The 19,075-nt window shown below is 41.0% G+C and overlaps 1 protein-coding gene across 2 annotated transcripts in view; it reads left to right on the forward strand.

Annotated features, from left to right (window-relative positions):
• Positions 1-1,447: 1,447 nt before the first annotated feature.
• tbc1d30 (TBC1 domain family, member 30) overlaps positions 1,448-19,075 on the forward strand; it is an 84,943-nt gene continuing 67,315 nt past the window's right edge. Inside the window, exons 1-2 of one of the 2 annotated variants that reach the window (XM_067999473.1) lie at positions 1,448-2,942; positions 8,967-9,131. In XM_067999473.1, the coding sequence (XP_067855574.1) occupies positions 2,384-2,942; positions 8,967-9,131 (724 nt within the window). In that variant the 5' untranslated portion in view covers positions 1,448-2,383. The remainder of the gene's footprint in view (positions 2,943-8,966; positions 9,132-19,075) is intronic. The other variant, XM_067999474.1, reaches the window with a different exon arrangement.

Raw genomic sequence — 19,075 nt, forward strand, 5'->3', positions numbered from 1 at the left:
TACAGTAACATGAAGAGCGTCTTGCATCTTATGATTAGATTCTTACCCACAATCCCAATTTTTGTTTCACACTCCTGATTCACCCATCCTAGTTCTTGCTGCACACCCCGGATCCTCTGAACCAGATGCCCAGCTCCTTCAGGTAATCTGGCCTGACTGTGAAGGGGATGAAGGATCGGTCAGCCCAGTTCCCAAAGAATATCACTTCACTTTTACTGCATTTTACTTTGGCCCCAGAGGCCAGTTCAACCTGATCACAGATGTGCATCACTCCGTGGACCGACAGTGGATGGCATATCGTCCATGTACAGGGATGGCTTGATCTGAGTGCCCCTGCTGCCTTGGATTATCACTCCTCTTATATCCATATCTACCCTGGTGGCCTTGGTAACTGATTGGAAACAACACATGAACAAGGCAGAGGAAAGAGGACAGCCCTGCCTGACTCCAGATCTGATCAAAAAGATTTCTGATTCCCATCTATTGATTAAAACAGTGCTACAGATGTCAGTGCAGAGCAGTTTGATCCAATTGTGGATTCCATCCCTGAACCCCATTTTTAGACAGCACATCCATCATGTACATGTGCGGGAACCTATTAAAGGCCTTCTCCTGGTCCAAGCTATCAATCAGGTGTCCACCTTTCTGCCCTGTGCATAGGCGATCGTATCCCTGAGTAGGCCCAGGCTAACACAAATATTCCTGCCATGCACGCACAGGTCTGATCAGGTGGATCACCAACTCCACAGCAGACTTGACCTGATTGGCAATGACCTTGGATTGGATTTTATAGTTGACATTAAGCAACGATATGGGCCACCAATTTTTGATGTCTTCCCTTTCCACTTCTGTTTGTAGATGAGGGTGGTGATGCCTTTTCTCAGAGATTCTGACATGCTTCCGGCCGTAAGCATACCATCGTACACTTCTAGCGGGTCTGGGCTGATCTCGTCCCACAGAGCCAAGTACAACTAGACTGGTAAATCATTGCTTCAATAAGTTTTAATTGTCTCAAATGATCGGCAGGTCTTTGTCAGTTCATGCAGGATTAGAGGGCAGTCCAGACTCTCCCACTTCCTGTCATCTAAAACCTCCAATGGAGGACAGGAAGGGCTAGGAGGCTATGCTCTCAGTGGGTTCCTCATCCTATGACCCTGCATTAAAGGATTTGCTGATCCTTAATATGTGAATAGATCAATTTTAAGTGTTAGGAAAGAAGCTAACCACTCAGACAGAGAGCTTTCTCCTGGCCAGGGCAGTTGGAGTTTCACCCAGGGAGGAGCTATCCAATCTTAAAACGTAGTGACAACCCATTTCCTGGCTAAAATCAAAACAAAGTTCTAATGCACAACAGCAAGGAAGAGATAGCATCTTACTGTATTTAACTATAACACGCCCAAACAGCAAACGATTTCCCACAAATCACAGACTGAAAGCTAGTGTAAGGAACTCACATTTGCCGCTTTGCATCAATAAACACCATTCGCGGGACTGAATGCAGATTTCTTCAGTGGTTTCATTAACATCTGAACGCCAATTACTTGGAACAAAGTCAGCCTCCCCTGCTTCCAAATTAACCCTTCGTTCATTTGCCAAATGTTAAATGTAACTGGAAAAGGGCGGGGTAAAATGGTTTGTCTTTTGAAGATCCTTTGTTTATAATTGTAATCTTAACTCGGTTGTTCGGTAAACTTATTTTAAATTATTGGTTTCATTTTTTTTTAAAAACACACAAATACTGGTCAGCGTCAGATAGTGATGTCGATGCCTTCTGATTTATCTATTATGAATATATATGATTTGAATGGTTTTAATTACGTATTGATCATGTATTACTGAATAAGATTAAAATGCGTATCATTTTGAGGATTGTTAACTGATTACTAAAACTTACAAGATCTTGCACACTTAGAAAAAGCTTCCGGAAAAATCTCTCATGATTGTACACACCAAGTATTTTGCTCTTGAATTGATGTAATTAATGCAGTGTATTTTTAATGTTATATCCTGGTCTTGGTAAGTTTTTGTTGCAGTTGGCTGTAAATCTTGACGTGAAATTTACCTGGAGCAAAATTGTATTCGTCAGAATGTACCATAGACGTCGTGGGGTAGAAGGAAGTCCTTGATTTCAACGAAGATAACATCAGTACGATATATTTTAAGATATATCTAACACGGTCGTACTGAAACAAAATATTCTTGCTGAGGTAACAAAAATATGGTTTGAGCCAGGGTGGAAAATAAAGGTAAATTGAGGGCGTGCTGAGACTGTCTCCCCAGTCTGCCAAATGTTGTGGACCCGGAACTAAGTCCCGATCCACCTGAACCTCGCTCCAGGTCATGAGCTGGGAATTTGTAGCAACAAAACAGTGAGTGGCGAAGAATGGCTGCTTTTGTTCACTTCCCGCAAAGTGAACTTTCTGAAGTCGACATCTCCAACGGCAACTGTTCAGAAGGAGAGAATGACACCTTCGTAAACTCTTTTGGAAGTAACTCGGACGAGCTGTCCGGGTTCCAGCAGTGGATGCAGACCGTGCCTTCCCAGGGAGCAGCCCAAGGCCCCTTTCTGCCGAAGGGCAGCGAAAACAATCCATCATCGCCCGTGTCATCCTCAACTTTAGTGCCATCGCAGCACTGGACGAAAGGGGCGATCGCCCCGGGAAAAGCGAGGGGATCCCACATGGATGATCGTGGCATGGAATGCCAGTCTGAAATAGCAGGTATTGCCTGCAGGAGGATTTCTTCCATAGTGGACTGCCTGCTGACCGAACTGTATGACTCCTGCGCATATAGCAGTAGAAGCATTGACAGTGTGGATAGTTCTACGGAGACCTCCAGCTCCGATGCTTTTTTGGGAAGGAGTAATTCTGGATCTATGTTCCTGCAGGAATTTCAGGAACAGCACACTGCAAAACATCAGATGCAGTACCTGGCACAAAAAGGTATTTTTAAAAATCTTTGTGACACTCATATACACAGTACCTCCAACAAAACGTGTCCTTAGCTAGAGATACATTTATACTACCATTTGAGTTTGGTGCTCATCAGTGCAAAGTGGCAATATAACCTTGGTTAGACCACACTTGGAGTACTGTGAACAGTTCTGGTCTCCATATTATTAAATGGATATAGAGGCACTGGAGAAGGTGCAAAAAAGATTTATTAGGATGATACCAGAACCGAGAGGTTATATCTATCAGGAAGGATTAAACAGATTGGGGCTCTTTTCTGTAGAAAAAAAGACTGAGGGATGACCTGATAGAGGCCTTTAAGATTGTGAAAGGGTTTGATAGGGTAGACGTAGAGAAGATGTTTCCATTTGTGGGGTCTCCAGAACTAGGGGCCAAAAATATAAGATAGTCACTGATAAATCCAATAGTGAATTCAGGAGAAACTTCTTTATCCAGAGAGTGGTTAGAATGTAGAACTCACTACCACAAGGGTTAGTTGAGGCAACTAGCTTGGATGCATTTAAGGGGAAGCAAGATGAACACAGAAGGGAGAAAGGAATAGAAGGATATGTTGATGGGGTTAGATGAAGAAGAGTGGGAGGAGGCTTGTGTGAAGCATAAACACCGCCATGGACCTGTTCAGTCGAATGGCCTGTTTCTGTGCTGTACATTCTATGTAATAACTCATAAGGCCAAATAAAGCCTTCAAAGTCCTTACACACCACCTTTTGAGTTCCCAGAGCACAGTATAAATGTAGCCCATATTAGGAACCCGTTTTCACTGTTAATAATTAATCCAAAAATTAGTACCTAGGGACAAATTGTTCTAATTAAGTAAGTAACCTGCAAAACATTGCCAGCAACATTCTAAATGTAAAAAAAAATTTACGTCACAGTTGGTAGCCAGCTTAGCCTTCTCAACCTGTGCCACTGAAGTAAAACGGTCAGAAAGAGGCCATGGGTACATTGAAGCGTTTGGTTGATTTTGGTTGATTAATGGGTTGCTGTTAATGATGCAGGCTACAGGGAAATAGGGCCAATTCCTGGATCGCGAGTGCTCATCGCAATGGAAAACGTGCAAGTGAAAGTGTCTGTATTTAATCAAAAGCAGAATGCTGGAAATCTGAAATAAAAATAGAAAATGCTGGAAATACTCAGCAAGTCAGGCCGCATCTGTGGAGAAAGAAACAGGGTCAACGATACCCTTTCGTCAGAACTGGAAGAAGTTAAAGAAGTTATTAAGCAAGTACAGAGCCAGGCAAAGGAGGGGAGGGGAGGAAAGAACAAAAGGGAAGTTCTCTGATAGGGTGGAGGGCAGGAGTGATCAAATGACAAAAGGGATGATGGTGCAAGGCAAGGAGGGTGGTAATGGGACAAGTAAAGAATCAAAAGATGGGTCTAGAGGAGCTGTAAATAGCAGCAGCAGAACCATTACCAGCTCCTGCTGCCTGAAAAATTGGGAGCAGTGGTTATGATCTGAAGTTATTGAAATCAATGTTGAGTCCAGAAGATTGTAAAGTGCCTAATTGAAAGATGAAGTGCTGTTCCTCGAGCTTCTGTTGAGCTTCACTGTAACCGTGTAGCAGGCCAAGGACAGAGAGGTCGGAGTGGGAGTGGGACAGAGAATTAAAATGGCACGCGACCGGAAGGTTAGGGTCACGTTTGCAGACTAAACAGAGGTGTTCAGTAAAGCAATCACCCAATCTAAATTTGGTCTCCCAAATATAAAGGAGACCACATTGAGAGCAGCAAATACAGTATACTAAATTGAAAGAAATACAAGTAAATCACTGTTTCACCTGGAAGGAGTGTTTGGGGCCCTGGACGATGGGAAAGGAGGAGGTGAAAGACCAGGTATTGCATCTCCTGCGCTTGCAAGGGAAGGTGCCTTGGGAAGGGGAGTGGGTGTGGGGGGGGGGGGAATGGAAGAATGGACCAGGGTGTCACGAAGGGAATGGTGGTGGCATTGCGCTGGAGGTGGCGGAAATGGCAAACAATGATCATTGAATGTGGAAGCTGGTGGGGTGAAAGGTGAGGACAAGGGGGACGCTATCAAGGTTCTGGGAGGGAGGGGAAGGGGTGAGGGGAGAAGTGCAGGAAATGGAACAGACACGGTCGAGGGCCCTGTCAACTACAGTGGAGGGGAATCCTCGGTTGTGGAAAAAGGAAGACATATTGGAAGCACTTGTGTGGAAGGTGGTATCGTCAGAACAGATGCGACGGAGAAGGGACTAGTGTCCTCACAGGAAGTGGGGTGGGAAGAAGTGTAATCAAGGTAGCTGTGGGAGTTAGTGGGCTTATAGTAGATATTGGTTGACAGCCTATCCCCAGAAATGGAGATAGGGAAGGGAAGAGTCGGAGATGGACCGTGTGAAAGCGAGGGAAGGGTAGAAATTGGAAGCAAAGTTTATGAAATTTTCCAGTTCGAGGTGAGGGGAGGAAATGGCACCGATACAGTCATCAATATATCGGGAAAAGAGGTGAAGGAGGGGACCTGAGTAGGACTGGAACAACGAATGTTCCACGTATCCTATGAAAAGGCAGGCACAGCTAGGACCCATACAGGTTCTCATAGCGACATAGGAAGTGAGTGGAGTCAAAGGCGAAGTTGTGCAACGGAAAAACAAGTTCAGCCAGGCGAAGGAGGGTGGTGATGGGTGGGGACTGGTTGGGCCTCTGTTCATGGTGTAGGGGGTAACATATTAGCATGGATAAAGGATTGGTTAGCTAACAGGAAACAGAGAGTAGGCATAAATGGGTCATTTTCAGGTTGGCAAGATGTAAGGAGTGGAGTGCCACAGGGCTCAGTGCTTGGGCCTCAACTATTTACAATCTATATCGATGACTTGGATGAAGGGACCGAATGTATGGTTGCTAAATTTGTTGATGACACAAAGGTAGGTAGGAAAGTAAGTTGTGAAGAGGACATAAGGGGCATCATTTTAGCACCCGCTATGGGGTGCATTCCTGGCGGGGGGGCCCCGAAAATCGGGAAATCCCGGAGCGGGACCGGAGCCCGCCTCGAACCCGCGCACTTCTGGGTTCCCCACTGACGCACCGGCGTGCGCGCACAGCCCTCGCTGGTGGGAATCCCGCAGGCAATTAAAGCCAGCGGGATGCCACTTGACGCTATTTACTTTGCTTGTTCAGGTCATTAACTGACCTGATTAAGGGATTATGTGAGGAGGGGTGGGATTTTAAAGCAAACTGGGACTGTTTTTCACACTGGGGGAAACACTCCCAGTTCAAATGGACCTGTTGCAGCTGTCAGCCTGCGGCAGCTGCAAAGGTCCATTTGACAGGTGGGGGGGTGGGGGGGAGACCCTCACTCATTGCAGGAGGCCACTCTGTCACTCGGGACAAAGTTTGGCCTCCACCACCCTCCTCCTGACAATCAAAGTCACCAACTTGCACACTTACCCCGGGGTCCAGAGACATGGACCTATCTTGCGGACCCCCTCAGATGTACATCTTCCGGATGGGGGCCACTGTCGCTGCAGTCATGACCTCCTCGGAGGGCGAACAGCATCACCAGCCTCGCCATCCACGCCGTCTACCTCTGACACGTGGAGCTCCACAACAGAGCGCTGTGACACATCCACCTGTACAGCGGGAGGGAGGGTTACCGCAGAGAGAGATGCGTCGCAGAGGGCACTACCCTCGCCACAGGGTCCATAGACCGAGGCTCAGCTTCCTGGACCTCTCTGAGCAGCAGTGCACACGGAGGCTCAGAGTCACTCGACATGTAGTCGTGGACATCTGCAGCCTCCTTCATGCTGAGCTGCTCCCAGCTGGCCCGAGCACTATCTTCTTACCTGTCGCTGTCAAAGTCACCACTGACCTCAACAACTTCTCCTCCGCATCCTTCCAGGGTGCAAACGGGGACATCGCCGACGTCTCTCAGCCGTCTGCACAAAAGAGCCCTGCAAATACACCTACACCCACTCTGCAGTGACACAATGGGTATCATCAGTTGTGGGTCTTCATAGTGATCCTCAGGAAAGGGCATTATTGCACAAACCAGACAAGATTCGCGGAGACATGGCAGTAGTGGTGCCAATATAATATGTGATGTGAGTTGCTCGGAAATTAAATATAAGTAACAACCATGACAAACCCTCAAACACCCTTGTGCATCCCCTTCATGCTCACGTCACGTTTGCCTTACGCTGCCTACTGCACATATGTGATGCATGCCCTGTGGCTGCTGCACAGGTAGTGGCAGGTTGAGTGAGGCTGACCACGAAAGAAATGCACGAGAGGGTGAGTATGAGATAGAGCCATGAGATTGTATGAGGATTGGGTTGAGTGGTAGTGGCGGGATGAGTACTGGCGAGGTGAGTAGGTGCAGGTAAGATGGAGATGAGGTTTGAGTGGGCATGAGGGGTGATGTGACAGAGTAGTGTTGGCAGTGCAGAAGGAGATGTGGGGTGGGGGCGGTGATGTGGCAGACAGAGTGTAGGGGAAAGAGTAAGTGTACTCACTTTGGCTCCTCATTTAAGAAAGGACATAATTGCTTTGGAGACGGTTCAGAGAAGGTTCACTCGACTGATTCCTGGGATGAGGGGGTTATCTTATGAGGAAAGGTTGGACAAGTTGGGCCTGTATACACTGGAGTTTAGAAGAATGAGAGGTAATCTTATTGAAACATATAAGATCCTGAGGGGTAGATGCTGAGGTGATGTTTCCCCTTGTGGGAGAGACTAGAACTAGGGGCCACAGTTTAAAAATAAGGGGTCTCCCATTTAATACGGCGATGAGGAGAAATATTTTCCCTGTGGGTCGTGAGTCTGTGGAAATCCCTTCCCCAGAGAGCGATGGAGGCAGCGTCATTGAATATTTTTAAGGCTGAGTTAGATAGATTCCTGATTAACAAGGGAGTCAAAGATTATAGTAGGTAGACGGGAAAGTAGGGTTGAGGTCACAATCAGATCAGCCATGATCTTATCAAATGGCAGAGCAGACCTGAGGGGCTGAATGGCCTACTCCTGCTCTTAATTCATATGTTTGTATATTCAAGGAAGAAACAGGCCTTCCTGTTGGGGAATGGAGGTGTATAGGGACTGGACGTCCACATTTAATTTTATTACCATAGCAAGTAAAGGGGGAAGACTAAACATATAGAGGTCGTCTTCTCTGGTTTGACGTGTTCTTAAACAGTGGTGTGTATATATGCGAATAATCGAACTGTTCTGTGTTTGTAGTGTCAGGAACTGAACAAAAAGTGGTGCAATACTTGACTAGGTAGCAGTGAGCTCACAGGTAATTTGTGGAGCCCGAGGGTAAATGTGAAACATAGGGCTTCAGTGGACATGATTGAGGGTTAACTCGTGTCACAGCTCTAAAATGTAACATTAATGAACCTACATTAAAACTCAATATAATGCGCCTTAAATTGTATTGTCAAATCTGTGTTCCTCATTCCACTAAATGACACCACACTAGCTGAACGGACAATGGATATTGGTGGGGGTGGGAATGATGGATTGAGATCCTGATCTTGATAGCGAGATAGTCGATTGAGAGCGGAACTTTTGCCACAAATATTGGAAGGTGTACTTATTCAGGATTTAGCCCATCTTGAATGTTATGTATCTGCAATAAAAATCCATTACTTGTCAGAAATGAAAACAATTCTTAGTAATTTAAGTTAGTGATTTGACATCTCTGATTTTACAGTGCACCTTGCAAGAATGACACCATCTGGTGCCATCCTTTGCTCAGGTAATTCTGTGACAATTATATGAAGGAGGGGCTTCCACACTGAACACAGGATGGTGGGGGCTGGCAGTTTAAAAGAAAATCTAAAATGTAGGCTATTTTACTAATGGAAAAGCGGTGAGAATATTGAAATAAACATTCTCAGCCATATTAGTGGAACCTTATAGACAAGGAGTACATAAACAATTTACTACCAGAATTCTGCAATAAGTAAAATTATCTTGACACCATGCTTACCAACACATAATAGTTTCATGGCTATTCCATATTATAATTTTCTTTTCATGTTAACAGATTTAGATGAGCTGAAGCGAATTGTGAAAGAGCTAAAATACAGAATTGCTGTGCAGTCTGCAAAGCTGGTTCGTCAGGTAAAGAGAAAAGACAATCTTTCACATAAACTGCAGAAGAGCAGCGATATTGTGACTGCATGTTTGCAAGCAGTTTCACAGAAAAGACGTAAGTATATTTAAAATACGGAGCATTCCATTCCCTCTTGCTGTATGTTATATAATATTTGCATTTATATAGCACCTATTACTCATATTCTCAAAGTTATCACACAATACATTACTTTAGGAGGGAAATAATTTGCTAGATAGGCAAATGTGTGCATGGTTTGATATTGGCAAGTAGAATTGTGTATCTTTTCATATTACTATAGGACTGAATGGGTTTGGTTCACAACCTCATGTACATGTACTGCCCTTATATAATTTATATACAGTCTGGCTACTGGCTGAATAAATCAGTTAAAGTAGATTTTATTGCATGTTTAAAGTAAGTACAGTATCATGTTTGCCTATTGATAATTTAGAATTATGGGGAAACAGGTTTCTTTAAGTATAACCTTTATCAAATAGACCAGTAAATTAAGTAGTGGTGTTTGTAAAGGAGTGCTAGATTAATGTTAGCAGCAATTAACTGGAAGGAAAAGAAAATCAGCTGATTTATTATGGATCAGGCTCCAGAGGGCATTTTTTCTGCAATTAATGGAAATATCACAAATGGGAAGAGTGGTTTGATAGTTGTACTTTTGAACAGCACTTTTATGCTTTAATTTCAAACAGTTTTGGAGAAATCATGAGATTTGTGCTTCCTATGCTTATTTTAATTATATGCCTTTAAATATACTACTTTCAAAAGAAGGTTTTATTTTGGGCCTTTCCTTATTATGATTACACTAACATCATAAGATTTTTCCATATCAATTTGTAAACATTTTGTAAACATTATCATTTGTAGTACATAATAATTAAATGGAGAGGATTAAATCTTACTGACAAACAAGTGTTGAGAATTCTGATAATTCCCTTCAGCAGCAGAATTGCTGAAAGGCTTTAAAACAACACAAATATCCAGGCGCGTTGCTGTTCATGCAGTCTGAGGTCCTTATTCTGATTACATTTGTCATGTGAATTGTGGAATGAAATCAATCCAAAGTGAAAATGTTTCTGATAATTATTTGCATTGTACAAATTTGCAAAACTGATAAAATATTTTATGCCACCATGTATTGAATATGATTAATTATACCTACAGAAACACTAGAAATATAGTAACATATTGTTTTTTTTTAAAAAGCCTCTCTATTGTTGCTCCCCATGTTCTCTGTTTTCTTATTTCTCTGAAGGTTGTTGCTCAGGAAGGTTTCCATTGTTGTCTTTAGCCCCCTGGTTTCTTTCCCATTCAGCCATTTTTAATGTATGGGTTAAGTGAGTATTGGCATGCTTCAACTTTATAAGGGATAAATTAAATGAACTACAGGTACAAATTCAAATTGGAGGGTATGACATGATAGCTATTGCTGAGACATGGCTGCAGGATGGTCAGGATTGGGAACTAAATATACCGGGTTATAAGGTCTACAGGAGAGGTAGGGAAAATGGAAAAGGGGGAGGAGTAGCCTTAGTGATTAGAGATTAAATCACTTCAATGATAAAGGAGGATCTAACGAGGGGTAAGCAGCCAACAGAGACCTTATGGGTTGAATTGAGAAATAAGAAAGGATCTAAGACTATAGTGGGAGTTGTGTATAGGACTCCTGGCAGCAGCTCTGAAGTGCTAGATTGTATAAATGCAGAGATTAGACAAGTGTGTAAGAAAGGCATAGTGGTCTTAATGGGGGCTTTAACCTTCATGTAGATTGGGAGAAGCAGACTAGCAACTGTCAGAAAGGTAGTGAATTTCTTGAGTGTGTCCGGGATAGTTTTTTACAGTAGTATGTCCTAGAGGTAACAAGGGGGCAAGCCATACTAGATTTAGTAATGAGTAATGAACCAGATTTAGTTAACAGCTTAACTGTGCGTGAACATCTATCCAATAGCGATCATAACATGATCGATCGAGTTCAATGTAGTGTTTCAAAGGGAAAAAAGTGAATCAGCTGCTAAGATTCTAAACTTAGGTAAGGCCAACTTCAATGGGATGAGACAGAGACTGTCCACAGTAAACTGGGCAAATCTGTTAATGGGTAAAACGACTGAAGATCAGTGGGAAATGTTTAAAGAAACATTTAACGTGATACAGAATCGGTTTATACCCCTGAGGGGCAAGAACTCTACTTGCCAAAAAAAACAGCCATGGACAACTAAAGAGGTAAGGGACAGTATAAGACATAAGGAAAGGGCATACAAAAAGGCAAAAAATGGCACAGATCCTGGCGAATGGGAAAGATACAAAGGTCAACAAAGGGTCACAAAACAGATGGTAAGAGCTACAAAAAGAGAGTATGAAAAGAAACTTGCAAGGGATATCAAAACCAATACAAAGAACTTTTATAGTTATATTAGGAAATTGATGCTAGCTCAATTGCTAAATTTAAATCTGAGATAGATAGCTTTTTGGTAACTAAAGGTCACAGATCAGCCATGATCTTATCAAATGGCGCAGCAGGCTCGAGAGACTGAATGGCCTACTCCTGTTCCTATATTCCTATGTTCCTATTTAACTGTGGGCCCTCGCAGCCATACCCAACCTAATCTTCATTTACTGTCCTTATTTGCTCACTTTCCAGCAGAAATGACTGGATACCATTTGCAAGTGGAAATTCTGGCTGTTTTTCTGCTCTCTAGCCGAAGGACACTGAAGTCAACTGATGTGCCCTAATTTCCATGCAAGCTAAGATTAGTTAACTGAACACAGACCAAGAATTGAAACTGGCACATTTCTTGTCTGTAGGATTCAGTAGCACACCAGATTGTATGTTTACCCGTTAAACCATTGCGTTTCTTTCCTTTACTGCTTAAATAAGTATTATTAGTCTATCGCATTAAAAGTTATTAAATCAGTATATATAGTATTCTACAGAGAATTAGAGATCCTAATTTAATTACATTTTGTATACCTTGTTTATACTGTGACTGATTTAAAAGTCAAACCTCCAGCTTAAATGCTATGGAATGAAGAAACCTGCAATTGATTTTGCACCGGAATACACAGCCCTCCCTATGTCCTACATCTTCTTAGTACCAGTTTGATTTGATCTATTCCTGTAGCTCAGACACTGAATCAAATACCTTTGCACTATAAGCTGATACATGTAAGTATGCATTACACCGAAGCAACAGGCTCATTTTTTCAGAAACCGGAGCTAGGTGATATGATGTTGAGTTGCAGGTGAAACAGATCAGTAATTGGGGGTAGTAGGTTCAGTTCTGATAGGCCTTGTTCAAAGGGGATTCAAATGAGGCTTTGAAAATACATTTTAAAAATTGGTAGTTTAAAATACATATCAGTTGTAAAGTGCTGAAGCAGACAATTAATGTTTATTCATTATTAGGTCATTTTTTATACTGTTCTCAAGATTATACTTAGTAGTAATAGTGATTCAGAATAATGCAAAACGCACATCTCACACTTATAGTTTTGGAAAATATATTAAACATTTCCTGCGTTTAATATTGAAAATGTCTGTTTTATTAACATGCAGCGTGGCTGTGCTCTGTGCTAAGGTAAATATGATAAACTTTGTATTTTATTCACACCTATAGCATGTTAGTTTGAATTATTATTTTTACTTTTTTAAGATTAGCAGTTGATTGATCTTTTTTAGTCTTGGGAATTAACAGGTTTTAACCAGTTGTTTTTTTGTGCATGTATTAATGTGCCTGCTCATATTTCTAAACTTTATGCATTACTGTGCTGAATACTGAAGAATTATTCTTTTCAGATATAATAAATATAAGTATAAACAAAATAAATATTTATTTAATAGATGTATTGTGCATTTCATTGTGCAATTACTACTGACGCTGAGTAAATTAACTCTTTTGCAAAACTTGCTTCAACTCCTTTCCTTTTATTTTTCCACACCATTTCATTCTCATGTCTTACATAATGGACTTGAGGCCTTTCATTATTATATATCTTTCTTCTGTGACATTGAATACGAAGCCTGTTGTTTGCTCATTCTATAATTGCTCTTTAATTATATTGGGAAATATAGAAATATGGGCTGTTATGGAGATTGCTTCCCAGTCTTGTACGATACTGCACAGCCTATTGCTGTGGCTGATTTTAATAACACAGATATTGTAAATGGGTCCTTCCATTCAAAATATTAATGCCCCTTATAAAGTCTATTGTGTAAATAATTGTGCTTTGGTGACACAAGATCGTTTATTAAAAATATTTCTTGTGTTAGGACAAAGGCACATCTTGTGTAACGTAGCTTTGGAAATATTGCATAAAAAAGCAGTAGTCTTTGCAGTAGGACTTTTTCACTGATTCCAGTACCTACTTCAGTACTAGAAAAATGCTCAATTTTACATACAGTTAAGAGGTAGAAAGCCAGTTGGCATCAGAGAGTTCCTCTTTTAAGTGCTTGTTGGTAGTCACCAGACTGGATTAGGTGGAGCCAACACTGTGGGATTTTGCAGTGTCATTACTGGTTTCCATTGAACATAAACTAAACTTTGTGATATTTACAAACCTCTGTCTGGGAGGTGAGATTATCTGATTTGCATTTTCTATCAAAAATATTTTCTAACCTTCCATTTGATAATTTTGATTATAGAAATCCTTTGACCTTTGACTTAGTTTGAGCAAATTTTTTATTTGTTATGTCCAAAGAAACACTGAAAATTGGTGTTCCATAAAGGAACTAATTTTATTTCCAGATGCTCTAGAATGTTCCCACCAAAGAATAACAAAAGCAATACAAGAGAGACCTTGGCATGGAATTGCTACAATGTGCTTAATTCCATCAGGGGCCATCTAGTGCTCAATTAACAACGTGTGAGCACCATACATATCAGTATTAAACCAAATGTTCACATTTTCTGCAGAGTAACTAACAATTTAAACATTTTGAAAAAGAGTTTTTAAAAGATTGGGCCAGAATTTGCTGTCAAGATAATGGTGAAGTTAATGGCGCTCACCATTATCTATGCAAAAATGGGACAGCAACTTCAGGTGAGAGGCAGATACACGGTTAAATGTGGAAATCCAAAAGTTGCTATCCGAGTTGCGCTGCTCCGCTATTAGCTTTGTGAAAACGGCATCTCGCTGACTGCTTCATGATTGAAATGCATTGAATGACATGAAGTTGCTGTATTCCCGCGTTAGATACAAACTAAACTCGCCACAGAAAGTTAAGTCAAGTCATTTCACATAATAAGTGTTAATTACTGCCAATAAACCTCTCTGACACTGAAAATGAACTATTACAAGTGTGAAATCTCATTCCTTCAGGTATTGTGGAGTTTTTAAAAATGTAAAATTTTTAATTTTTTTAACTTTTCCTTTGTCTCTTTTTTTCTCTCTCAATCCAATCTTTCTTTCCCTCTCTTTATTTCTTTTTCTGTACCTGATTTGACATTGAATTCACCCACTTTAATTTACACTTCCTTCTCAGTCCTTGTGCTGTTTATTTCACAGTCCTTCAATCTGATTGGTTAAGGAGATACATAGTTGCTTGTCCTGTTCACTCAGGTCCCAGATGCCCTGTTTCCCTTGCTGCAACGTTATCAGCTCACACTTTCAGTAACTTGCCACACACAAATTTTAAAAACCTAAACGTGTAAGGGCAAGTCTAACTAATGTCAGATGATGTTAGATGCCTTGCTGCAGCAAATTATTGCCCAATAAGTTTAGGCATTTACTCAATTTTAAAATTCTCATAATTGTTTTCAAATCGCTCCATGGCCTCGTCCCTCCCTATCTCTGTAACCATCTCCAGCCCAACAACCCTCCGAGATTGCTGCGCTCCTCCAATTCTGGCCTCTTGCGTATCTCCAATTTTAATCACTCCACCATTGGCGGCCATGCCTTCAGCTTCCTTGGCCCCAAGCTCTGGAATTCCCTTCCTAAAAATCTCCTCCTCTCGACCTCTCTCTCCTCCTTTAAGACACTCCTTAAAACCTAACTCTTTGACTAAGCTTTTGGTGACCGGTCCTAATATCTCGTCATGTGGTTCGTGTCAAATTTTGTTCCTATGAAGCGCCTTGGGACGTTTTACTACGTTAAAGGCGCTATATAAATGCAAGTTGTTGCTGTATCTGAGAGCACGTTTTAGATAAGTGAAAATAAGATTATATTTTTATTATTTCTGTGTTTTATATACTGTAACTTTCAAGCTTCGTGAATAAATACAAACAACACATAAGACTCCCTTGATGACAAGTGGTGCTAAGGACAGTTGCTTCAGAGGCTTAGGATACAATCTTTGTGAGAATTTTAGTGAAGGTGGCAGATATATTCAGATTAGTGATTGAAAATATGCAATGTAATCCTAGATTGGTAATTTGTAACAGTTAACTTTTATTTAACCTGGTCAGCTTTTACATAGAATGCACTGCACAGGTCCATGCCATTGTTTATGTTCTACATGAGCCTCCTCCCTCCCTACTTCATCTAACCCTATCAGCATATCTTTCTATTACTTTCTACTTCATGTGTTTACCTGGTTTCCCCTTAAATGCATCTATGCTGGTCGCCTCAACTAGTCCTTGTGGTAGCGAGTTCCACATTCTAACCACTGTCTGGGTAAAGAAGATTCTCCTGAATTCCCTATTGGATTTATTAGTAACTATCTTATATTTATGGCCCCTAGTTCTGGAGTCCTCTGCAAGTGGAAACATCTTCTCTACGTCAACTCTATCAAACCCTTTTATAATCTTAAAGACCTCTATCAGGTCTCACCTCAGTCTTCTCTTTTCTGGAGAAAAGAGCCCCAGCATGCTCAATCTTTCCTGATAGGTATAACCTCTCCGATCTGGTATCATCCTAGTAAATCTTTTTTGCACCTTCTCCAGTGCCTCGATAGTCTTTTTATAATATGGAGACCAGAACTATTCACAGTATTCCAAGTTTGATCTAAAAAAGGTTCTAAACAAATTTAACATAACTTCTCTGCTTTTTAATTCTGTCCCTCTAGAAATGAACCTCAGTCCTTGGTTTGCTTTTTTTATGGCCTTATTAACCTGCATCGCTACTTTTAGTGATTTATGTATCTGTACCCCTAGATCCCTCTGCTCCTCCACCCCATTTAGACTCTTATTATTCAAGCAGTATGTGGCCCCCTTATTCTTCCTTTCAAAATGTAATACCTCACACTTAATTGAGAGAGAAGATGATTCTTTAATGATTTATGGTGAGAACAAATAATATCCAGTCTGCCCAGATGATCTAACAGCAGTTGTACGTTCACTGTATCTTTAGATCAGTTTTTGTGTTTTAAGGAATGTTCATCTTTTAATTTGCAATTCTAGAAGAAAAGACTTTCCAACAAAAATGCATGCCCACTGATTTTAAGGGTAGGTTTTCCAAGAAAGGCACATGCCAACCGGTTTAAGTATAGCATTGCTTTTCATTCCAGTTATTAGAACATACAACATGCTTTGCACTCCTTATATTATAGAGAGATGCTCAAATCTATGCCGATGTTGTAACGTGACAGATCACATTTCGAATGGCATATTCAAAGTTTGCTTAAATATAAGGGTTTCATCTCACTGTATCATGGGGAATTATGGTGTTAAGATTTCAAGTCTGAAAAATTGTAAAATACAGATTCGATAATATGCAAAGATGTTACACCTTTAGAATGTGGTACAATGTGGCTTCCAAACAAGCATAGATTGATCTTCCAGTCAATGTTATTAAAACGACATACATCAGGAGGAATTGCAATTATCCAGACCAGAAATTTACAGGATGGTGAGATGGCTACTGGCTATTTAGGGTTTTAAAAGTTAGATTGTTATGAGTATCCTAGCATTAGACTAAACAATTTTTCACATGGTGAATAATATTGGCCTGGACAATAACATTATTCTACTTTGCTTGTGGCTTTTGAGCCCCTCTCCTGTTGCCACAGTAGTGGTGAGGAATTATGCATTGTGTACGCAGACTGTTACAGTTGGTCAGTAGGTGGGATTGCCATAAATTGCATGGGGAAAAAAGGGTACACCAATGTTCCAAATTGAAGAACTGTGTGTAGGGAGAGGAAGAAGCAAGTGGTCAGTAAAAGTAAGGAGATGCTCACCAAAATCAGTGCTGCAAGCTGATAGTTTGCAGCTGATAGTTTCAACACTTAAAAAAAAATATTTTACTTGGGAAACCTGGCACTTTGCAGTTATTGAGCCCAAGTGAGTGAAGGACAAGAATCACAACAGTCATTAAAATTGGGTAATTCGGTGAGTTTATTATTACAGATACATATGTTAATTTATCTTCTTTACAAAGTCTGGTTTAGTAAGCACTTCACATCAGTTCCCTTAATGCCATTTATATTTTCTGTTTATATTTGAAATTTTTTTTAAAAATCAAACACAACTGGACAAAATTAAAAATTGTTAATCATCATTTTTAAACAATTCCTTTTTAGAAGAGTGCTGATTTAGAGACTCCCGTTTTTTTTGCTTGAACCAGTTTAAATATTTAGTGGTTGTTCAGAGATAGCGATGCCATCTTTAAAAGCAAACACAGGAACATGGTGTACAGTAGCATTATGTATTTGTTTACTGAAATAAAAGGTTGGTTTGGTTTAATAACTCAGTGAGTTATTAAGCTTGGGAACATCATTTTGGGCAGTGAAGGGGAAAGAGGAAGAAAGGTATTGAACAGACATCGTGCTTCTTTACAGGGGAGGAGGAGAGAAACTGGTTGAGTCTATTTTCTAACAGTTATTGAAGCCTCAGAAGAAGCACAGGAGTAGATTGCCTACCTTTTGAACCAGGAAATTGTGTGTATGTTGGGGTTAAACCCAAAAAAAACATTTGCAGACTTTATGTTTTAACAGGCATCTGATTAAAATCTATGGGTTTATAGCCTGGTTGCTACAACAACTGGTTGGTCTGGCTTTGTGCCATTGGGGAAGCAGCTAGCTTGAAAAATATTTGTTTTTTGCAGTACAAGAAGTCCAATTTGGATTTTTTTTTGGCTTCATGGATGGAATTTTTTGCCAGATGAAGAAACTACCCAGGAAAATTAAGAAAGAATTTTTGATTCTTGTTCTTAAAAAAAATGTTAGTAATTATCCTTTAGGAATCTAAGTATAAATAAACCTTTGTCTTTAAGAAAAATTCATGGACTAGACATATATTGAGTTAAGTCCCCTGTCATAAATACATTGGAACCAATTTTCACCTTTAGGTGTAAATCGGTTCTAATTTGCTTTGCACTGCTTTAAGACTCACCCGAATCTCAAGTGCAAATAGCAATTCTCCATTCTAAGCTTGTTTGCATTATTATTTGCAACTTTAGGTGCAAACTCAGATGGGTGTAAGGATGACACCACTCGTAGGAGTGGAAAATTGAGTGTAAATCAAATTTAAAGGGATGAGAATAGTTAAAAGGGAATGTCACAATGAGGGGGCAGGGAGAAAGAGGGAACAAAAATTCAGAAAACTCTGGAGAGCCTTAAAAAGCTTTTCAATCCATCAGCTGTCTTTGCCAATGCTGAAGAGACAGGGAATGAAGAAGTAGTAGGTCCAGATGAAGGAAAAGGGAACACTAAATGCAGGCATGAGTCTGTAGATAACTGATGGAACAGCCTAGCCTTGCCCCCCACCACCATGGCAGCTGAAGTCATGGTGGTGTTTAGTGAGGAAGTTGCCCTCTGTGTCACTCCACAGCAACATCCCATAGGTTAGCACTGCAGCATGCCTGTCAGAAGGTACATACAAGTTTCAGTTCACAGCTGACTGTTCCTGTCTTTGTGCAAGCCCTTTGCTGCATGGTAGCCACAGAAGATGGCATCTGCCCCTCTGCTGAAACTGACCCCAAGAACAGATGTTCCCACGGTCATTCCTATGCAGGTTGTCCAGGGCTTGCAGAAATGGTTGGTGGCATCTTGGCAGGTGCAGCAAAGCAGGCAATGCTGGCTCCTGATCAGCCTGGCATGCCCGCTTTCATGCAGTCCCATGTAAAGCATGACCTGCTGTGATTGGGTGCTACTA

The sequence above is a fragment of the Heptranchias perlo genome, chromosome 18 (genome assembly GCF_035084215.1).
Source record: "Heptranchias perlo isolate sHepPer1 chromosome 18, sHepPer1.hap1, whole genome shotgun sequence".
Classification (NCBI taxonomy): Eukaryota; Metazoa; Chordata; class Chondrichthyes; order Hexanchiformes; family Hexanchidae; genus Heptranchias; species Heptranchias perlo.